At 56.9% G+C, this 8980-nt stretch overlaps 1 protein-coding gene across 1 annotated transcript in view; it reads right to left on the bottom strand.

Moving 5' to 3' along the window:
• Positions 1–3041: 3041 nt before the first annotated feature.
• STRA6 (stimulated by retinoic acid 6) overlaps positions 3042–8980 on the bottom strand; it is a 15678-nt gene continuing 9739 nt past the window's right edge. The window contains exons 13-17 of the mRNA XM_014956678.1: positions 7363–7483; positions 7059–7160; positions 5632–5795; positions 4950–5087; positions 3042–4086 (exon numbers count right to left, since the gene is read on the bottom strand). Coding sequence (XP_014812164.1) covers positions 3908–4086; positions 4950–5087; positions 5632–5795; positions 7059–7160; positions 7363–7483 — 704 coding nt within the window. The 3' untranslated portion in view covers positions 3042–3907. The remainder of the gene's footprint in view (positions 4087–4949; positions 5088–5631; positions 5796–7058; positions 7161–7362; positions 7484–8980) is intronic.

Below are 8980 nucleotides of genomic sequence, written 5' to 3' on the forward strand. Positions count from 1 at the left end.
AGCCTCAAGCCTCCCCACTAGTTCTCCAGCCCCAGTTTTTGGTGTCCAGCCAGCTGGCGGGGTAAGGACAGGGGCAGGAGAGGGGCTGCCACATGCCAACACCATCCTGGGTACGGCGCTGGGGTCTCCGTGGGGGTCCCGAGGCAGAGAGAAGCCAGCACCTCCTGGCACGAACTGCCTTTGATGCTAACAGGCAGGCGCATATTTTTCCCATTACAGGCAGAAAGGAGGAAAAACATCCCGGCCCCAAGGAGAGTTTTGGTTTCGTTTCATAGGATACGACTTTTTTAACTTCTATTTTATCCCAGCAGAAGTCCTTCCCTCCCTGCTTGCCCAGGAAGAGCGGGGTAGGGGGCTCGTTCTTGCAGCCTCAGCTAGGAACAGGGTTTGGACCCCGGGATAAGGATAAAAAAACATAAGATTTGGGCTCCCAGCAGCCATAAATTGTGTCTGAAAGACTCTTTCTGCCTCGCAGAGCTGCTGCAACCCCCAGCTCTGCTGTTTTGTCACCGGGAAGGTGACTTGCTCCATGCTTGCCAAGTTTACTCAGAGCTTCTATGGCAAATTATTGGCGATATTAAGCATCTCACCTTCATAACAAACAGGGCATCCTGCCACACAGCTCCTGGGTTGGATGCAGCAGGTGATGCCTCACTTGGCCCCACCATCCCCACCTGGTGCACATCTAAGATGTCACCTCGGGTCCTCTTTGTCCCTCACGTTTGCAAAGCCACAGGATGGCCCAGATCTCAATTTCCATTCCCTATTTTTTGTAAACGATGGCTTTCAGTGGGATTGAGCTCTTTGAAGCACCTCAAAGGTGGATGGAGAGGCCTGTAGATGCTCGGGGGCAGAGTTGTCCCATGGCTGTAGCAATATTGGGGGTTTAGAGAGGAGGTAAGAAGCCACTGTGAAGAAGAAGAGCTTGGTTCAGCCCCGGAGCACCACGTTTGTGTCAAAGTAAGGAAAGAAAACAAATGAACCAACGTCTTCCTCCCAGGGCTGTCATCTCTCGCCTTGGTCCCAGCCAAGACATCTCCAGGACGCCTGGGGCAGGGCTGTGTAAACAGATGCTGAAATCCAGCTCCACCCATGGCCCAGAGCTGTACAAGATTTCAGGGATTACCCAGGCTGCCTTCAAAGCCCCAGTGCCTCCCAGGAGGCCCAGGAGATGGTTTGGGATGGGCTGCAAGGGAAAGGAGAAGGCTTTGCCTTCGGGCATCCCTTCGCCTGACACGGGCAGGACACCCAGCACCCGTCAGCAGGGCATCTCTCCTCTGCTCAGACACGCACGCCCCAGGGATGGCAAAACAGCAGGAATTGCACCCTGGGCTCCTGCATTTTTGCTTTTTAAAGCAAAAATGACCCAGAACTGCCCCCCCACCGCGTGCCACCGCTGTCACCCGCTCTGGTGGCACTGCACTAGGTGCCAGACAGTAATCAAATAAGATTAAAGCAGCGTCGAGCAGGGCAGCAGATGTGACAGGGCTTTGAGCATCCGTGGGGGGCTGTAGGGGCAGCAGAGGAAGGATGGGGACCCCCCCTCTCTCCACTGGGATGGGAAGGGAAGAGGGAAAGGGGGAGGTCAGGCTCCTGGGGAAAAGGCTGGCTCCCACCCAGGGGAGCTTCAGTGTTGTGGGCAGATGCCAGGAACCCACAGTTCTGCCCCCAAGGTGAATCCCAAAGCCTCGCTCACCCCCAAACCACGCCAACGGTGCTGCAGAGCACCCCAGCAAGAGGGCATGGGCTCCTTGACAGCCTGCCAAGAGCAGATCTGCTCATCTCCAAGGAGATCCCTGGGGTGAGCGGCTCATAGAACGGTTTGGGTTGGAATGAGGGAAAGGGGGAGGTCAGGCTCCTGGGGAAAAGGCTGGCTCCCACCCAGGGGAGCTTCAGTGTTGTGGGCAGATGCCAGGAACCCACAGTTCTGCCCCCAAGGTGAATCCCAAAGCCTCGCTCACCCCCAAACCACGCCAACGGTGCTGCAGAGCACCCCAGCAAGAGGGCATGGGCTCCTTGACAGCCTGCCAAGAGCAGATCTGCTCATCTCCAAGGAGATCCCTGGGGTGAGCGGCTCATAGAACGGTTTGGGTTGGAATAGACCTCAAAGACCATCCAGTCCCACCCCCCTGCCCTGGGCAGGGACACCTCCCACCAGACCAGGGGCCTCCAAGCCCCCTCCAACCTGGCCTTGAACCCCTCCAGGGATGGGGCAGCCACAGCTTCTCAGGGCAACCTGGGCCAGGCTCTCACCTCCCTCACACCAAACAAGTTCTTCCCCACATCTCAGCTCCATCTCCCCTCTTTAAGCGTCAACCCCTTCCCCCTCTTCCCATTGCTCCCCTCCCTGATCCAGAGTCCCTCCCCATCTCTCCTGGAGCCCCTTGAGGGACTGGAAGGGGCTCAAAGGTCTCCCCGGAGCCTTCTCTTCTCCAGGCTGAACCCCTCCAACTCTCTCAGCCTGTCCTCCCAGCAGAGGGGCTCCAGCTGGGGCTCATTGATCCATCACCCCATCAAGCAGAGGGGATGGCCCAGCACCCCTGCTCCATGCAAGATGGACTGAAAAGTCTCAAAGGCGCCTCAAAGAGATGGCGTTGAGATGGAAGAGTAAGGAACCACCAGTACGACTTGCCACAAGTCCAGCCTGCAACAGTGGGTTGACCATGAGGCATCCTTCTAGCCACCAAAGGCAGGATTTTCAAGGGACACATTATGATAAGAGATGACCTAGCAACAACTTGGACACCTACCTTTGTTTCAGTTCCCATCCTTCATGGGAGCTGGGGTTCAGGGGCCAAACTTTTGGATGGGAAAGCAAATTGGTCAGCTTTGTCTTCAAATTGCCCTGAGGTGGGGAGGAGGAATCGCAGACTTGGTCCCATCACCCCCAGCTCAAGCAGACCTACCACAAAACCTCTGCTGAGCAAGGTCAGTCCCAACCAACCAACCAACCCAGAGACATGGCTACGATGGTCCTCACGTCCCTTCTGCCAGGTCTGGCTTATTCAGCAACGGCCAATAGACCAAGCACACCCTGAGGGTAGGAATGAGGTATGTGTTTATTAACTTTCCCCCGACTTGGCACGTCCAAGCGAGGTGTGAAACTGCTTTCTATGGATTCAAGCTCAGCTCCCTCGGAGGGTCACTGGCCCTGGGGAACCGCTGGCTTTAACACAAGACGGAGTGGCAACAAGAGACACCCAGGGGACAAGAGTTCCAGGGAGCAGGAAACAAATGCTCTGGGACCTCACGGCCCAGAGCAGAGCAGATGGAGATTTTAGCCTTCACAATATTGGGGGGAAAAAAAAATTAAGAGTGTCTCAGGGTTTGGTATGGCACTCGAGGAGAGCCAGGATCAGCCCTGGAAGGGAGAAGCTGGGGATGGGGTTGGCAGTAAGGACCTTCTCTGTGGGAAGACCGTGCCGAGGTGTGGGGAGCTCCTTGTGCTCAGTCTGGCTGAGGATCCCTCCACGCACACAAACACACACCTTCTCCCTCCTTCCTTACTGCCCTGGTGCTGGGGACTTGTGCCTGCCTCGCCACGTGTCGGAAAGCCAACTGCTGAGAGCTGGTGGGCTCATTGCAGGAATGACTCTTCAGGAGACATTTCTGAGATGCCTGAAGGGTTCAGCTTGGCTCATCAACCCCTCTCCATCTACATCAAGCTTTGGAGGTGACCCATTTGCCTTGGCTCCGTCTTCACCTCCGGGTCTTGGCAGTGGCTCAGCGTGGACCTAGAGCTAAAAACCAGCCCCATCCCCACCGGAGAGGGACCAGAGGCTGGAGAGAGGCAAGAGGTGCCCAAAACTCCTGCCAGCGTAGGAGGAGAGTCAACGGGAGATGGGAACGGGATGGGACAGGAGTGTGTGAGGGAGGCAGAGAGAGGTGGGGGGTGCTTCTCTGGAGGTCAGGGCTTGGGGGGGCTGAGTGGGGTGCCGTTGGCTGTGGGGTCGGAGAGGGCGGTTTTCCGGCAAGCCGTCAGTGAGGGGTTGTTGAGGAGGGTGTAGGCCAACCACCACCGGGCTCGGCTCTGCTTGAACCTGGTCCTGCTCGGTGGTGTCTTCTGGGGCTGCATCAGCTGGATGCCTGAAAGGAGACGGGAAGGGGGGGGAATGATTTCAGCCCCAGCTGCCCCTCTCTGGGTCTGCATCTGCTGGATGCCTGAAAGGAGATGGAATGGGGGGAACGATTTCAGCCCCAGCTGCCCCTCACTGGGGCTGCCCAGATGCCATCTACACCCTGGGGTGAAAGGAGATGAAGCCCATCCTGCCCTTGCATGGGATGGAGATGATCACACACGAAGCAGGAGGTGGCACAAAAATCGGAGGGAGTGGCAGAACCACCACCTTCAATGGTCCCCGAGGCACCACCAGCATCTCCAGAGGAGCAGCAAACCGCCAGAGAAGACCCCCGATGCCACCCCCCAGGGTGATGGTTGTGCCCTCGGTTGGTGGTGGGAAGGTCTTACCTTCTTCCACGTTGCTGGCCCGGAGCTCTGGTGGCCCCTCTGGCCGGGCTGGCTGGAGAAGCAGCAAGCAAAAAGCTTTCATCATGGGGTGGGACTGGCTGACCTCGATTTTCAGATAGTGGCAGTACGTGTGGTAGCCTGGGGGAACACAGGCCACAATAAACACATATTGGCAGGGGGGAGGGCAGACTTCGTGGTACGATTTCAGCCCCAGCTGCCCCTCACTGGGGCTGCCCAGATGCCATCTACACCCTGGGGTGAAAGGAGATGAAGCCCATCCTGCCCTTGCATGGGATGGAGATGATCACACACGAAGCAGGAGGTGGCACAAAAATCGGAGGGAGCAGCAGAACCACCACATTCAATGGTCCCCAAGGCACCACCAGCATCTCCAGAGGAGCAGCAAACCCCCAGAGAAGACCCCCGATGCCACCCCCCAGGGTGATGGTCGTGCCCTCGGTTAGTGGTGGGAAGGTCTTACCTTCTTCCACATTGCTGGCCCGGAGCTCTGGTGGCCCCTCTGGCCGGGCTGGCTGGAGAAGCAGCAAGCAAAAAGCTTTCATCATGGGGTGGGACTGGCTGACCTCGATTTTCAGATAGTGGCAGTACGTGTGGTAGCCTGGGGGAACACAGGCCACAATAAACACATATTGGCAGGGGGGAGGGCAGACTTCGTGGTCCCGTCCCTCCCCTCCATCCTGCCCTGGAGCAAAGGGGAAGGTCATTTGCCAGGCTCCATCTCCACCCTGCCAGATCTGCTCTGCCCCCAGAGCCAGGGATGAGGTCTGCTCCCAAAATCCCAGCAGGAAAGGCCAAGGTGGGGGCTGAGGTCACTCCCCTCCTGCCTTTAATGAGGGAGAGATGAGGGTTCACTGCCTGTGGGAAGGGGGTCTGGCCACCAGTGAAGCCCAGGGCGCCCCAGCAGGGCATCACCCACCCTTGGGGATGGATGAAAAAGCAGGACAGAGTAGGTGTCAGGAGGAGCCACTTGCTCCAGTTGGTCCATTTCTGACCACAGAGCACGAGGACCTGAAGCCACCCTTGATCCCAGCAGCTCCAGGTCATGCAGGAGCTCCTGGCCGTGTCCCCCAGGAGCTGGATGGTGGGAGGAGGACCTCCATGCTCATGGAAGTGCTGCAGAGGGACCCATCCCTGCGTCCTACCTGGATCAAAGGTCTCCACGCTGCGGTTCAGCAGGCTGATGTCCAGCTGGCAGAAGTGGATGGAGTTATAAAGGCCAGAAATGACCATCCTCCACACCCCAGCCAGGACACCCAGCAGGACGTTGATGGGGAAGAGCAGGTAGGTGACTATGTAGAGAGCTCGCCTGTGGGCGGAGGAGGAGGAGGAGGAGTAAGGAACACAAACACCACGGGATGGGAAGCACAACCCTACCCTGCCAGAGAAACCTCCTGCCAAAATAAGCCTCCCTCCCTCCTCGCCAGACGTGGTCCCTGTTTGAGGTGTCGCCATCCCATGGAGAGAAGCAAACACCCTTTAGGGCTCTTGGAGAGGAGACAGCCTGCTGTACCATCAGGACTTTAGAGCTTAGCCTCCATTTCTCCTTGAAGACTTAGAAACCAGGCAAATCATGAGTATGGAGGTTTGGGAAGGAGGACACCAGCCCCTGTGGAGGCCAAAAGAGCCTCGAGCAGCCTCTCCACAATGCTGGGCAAGCGATGGAGGTGATGGAAGTGCCTTGGCTCCTTCCAGACAGACAGGACACTCAGGTCTATCTGTCACCCCGGTCTTTGGCATAAGGAGACAGCTTAAGCTGTGAAGGAGGGACCACCATGCAATCCTGAAGGAGCTGGACTTCCTGATGCTTGCAAATGGGGGTGGTGGAGCAGGGCGCAGACCTCACCAGCTTCACCCCACCGAAATCAAGGCTGTAAGTGGCCCGTGGCCCTCTAAAGCACCTAAAGAAACCTCTCTGGGAGCACGGAGCCACTTAAGCCCCTCAAACTTTTCCCCCTGGAGCTCATGGCATAAAGGAAGCCCCAACCTGTACCATCAGGACTTTAGAGCTTAGCCTCCATTTCTCCTTGAAGACTTAGAAACCAGGCAAATCATGAGTATGGAGGTTTGGGAAGGAGGACACCAGCCCCTGTGGAGGCCAAAAGAGCCTCGAGCAGCCTCTCCACAATGCTGGGCAAGCGATGGAGGTGATGGAAGTGCCTTGGCTCCTTCCAGACAGACAGGACACTCAGGTCTATCTGTCACCCCGGTCTTTGGCATAAGGAGACAGCTTAAGCTGTGAAGGAGGGACCACATCGGCTGGCAGCACCTGAACCCATAGACCCAATCCTGAAGGAGCTGGGCTTCCTGATGCTTGCAAATGGGGGTGGTGGAGCAGGGCACAGACCTCACCAGCTTCACCCCACCGAAATCAAGGCTGTAAGTGGCCCGTGGCCCTCTAAAGCACCTAAAGAAACCTCTCTGGGAGCACGGAGCCACTTAAGCCCCTCAAACTTTTCCCCCTGGAGCTCATGGCATAAAGGAAGCCCCAACACCAGGGGTGTGTGTAAACCCAACTCAGTCCTGGGGTCTCAGACCTTGGGGTCCCCCAAGACTCCCCACATCCCCATACCTGTTGGTGAGCTCCTTCCGGAGAGGATGTTGCTCCAGGAACTGGTAGTGAGCTGCCAAACTTTGCACAATGACAGCAATGACCAGGGTCAACCAGAAGGGCCTGGGTGGGAGAGAATAGACAGGTTGGACACCGATGGTCCCAAACGTGACACACAATCCCAGGCAGTAGAAACCTCTAGCAAAGCTGAAAGAACCCAAGGTTCTGTGTAGAGAACGGTAGAGCCTCCCATGACACAGAACACACCATGGCCATGGCACCCACTTGGGTCTTCCATCCCTCCCCACAGGCTGTGAGTGCTCACCACATGTTCTGAATGACTTTGAAGAGGTAGGTGTTCGTGCCATTCTGGAGCGGGATGACGAAGAGGAAGGTAAACCCCACTGAGCAGATGAAGAAAATCACTTGCTGGATGAGGAGACCTGGGAAGGAGACACCATGGCAGGGGAGGATGGAGGAGCAGTTCTTGCTCTTATTCCCCAAACCCGTGCTTGTTTCTGAGCGTGTCTTTCATTTTAATCCCATGAAAAGCCTGCGAGATCCTCACCTGCCTCCCCCGCTCCAAACACAATGCTCCGCACAGGATTTAATTACAAGTTCAGCCTTTACTTATCACTCCCCCCATTATCCCTGACGAGAAGAGCCATCACTCCCGGCTGCAACGATGATGCCTCATCACAGAAATCAGCCTGAGCTCTGATTTCTAGTCATAAATCACCCCGAGATCAGCAGCAGCTGTGGTTTCCCCGTGCTTGAGCTTGTGCTTCACCCCCACCACTTTGCTTTAATGACTCGAAAACCCAAGATTTTGAAGCAGGAGGTAGAGTCACGGCAGCACAGTGAGATGCTGCCACCTCTGCCAGGGATGCCCCAAGCCCTGGGTGGCCAAAGGAAAGATGCTCCTTGCTGGCAGAGGGATGCAAGGAGCTCCCCAACTCCTACCTCCACACTGATAGCCCTAATCTTCACGGCAGCACAGTGAGATATTGCCACCTCTGCCAGGGATGCCCCAAGCCCTGGGTGGCCAAAGGAAAGCTGCTCCTTGCTGGCAGAGGGATGCAAGGAGCTCCCCAACTCCTACCTCCACACTGATAGCCCTAATCTGCCTGCAAAATAGGTTATCTTTCCTGAGGAGTGGTCACCAACAGACCTGGTGGTATCCCCTGTCCTTCCATCGCCCCCCCTGGATCCTCAGCTCGATCCTCCAGCGCAGACGTGGGGTGCTGATGGGGTTGGGTGTTACACATGCCCCACCACAGACGCTGCCCAGAGTCACCTCCCGTGGGGCAGAGAGGCCTTAAAACGTCTCCAGACCACAGCGGGGTGAGGTTTTCTACCCTCTTTGATGTCTTTCACCCATCCGTGGGGCAGCCCAGCCCTGCTGGGCAAGGGAAGCCCAGGCCATGCCTGGGGAAGAATCCTCCAGCCCAGACGTGGGGTGTTGATGGGGTTGGTAGTTACACATGCCCCACCACAGACACTGCCCAGAGTCACCTCCCGTGGGGCAGAGAGGCCTTAAAACGTCTCCAGACCACAGCGGGGTGAGGTTTTCTACCCTCTTTGATGTCTTTCACCCATCCGTGGGGCAGCCCGGCCCTGCTGGGCAAGGGAAGCCCAGGCCATGCCTGGGGAAGATGCACGATGGGATCCTCAGGACCGAAGGAGACAGACAGTCCTTTGCACGAGATGCTGAGACAGCTTCTCCAGTCAAAATATTTGGGCTCCAGCCAAAAGGAGTAATTCCCCACCCCATCCTTTTTTCATCCCCACCATTTGGTGTTCAGCACGTCCTCCCCACGGGAGGACAGATTGCGTTGGGGGATGAAGAGGAACAAAATCCTCGCAGCCCTCCCTTTGCAAAATGGGGTTAGAAAGGAGGGGAAGAGAAGCTTCAACCCAGAGTAGGTAGCACAAGGTGGGGG

Source organism: Calidris pugnax, unplaced genomic scaffold (assembly GCF_001431845.1).
Source record: "Calidris pugnax isolate Ruff unplaced genomic scaffold, ASM143184v1 scaffold265, whole genome shotgun sequence".
Taxonomy (NCBI): Eukaryota; Metazoa; Chordata; class Aves; order Charadriiformes; family Scolopacidae; genus Calidris; species Calidris pugnax.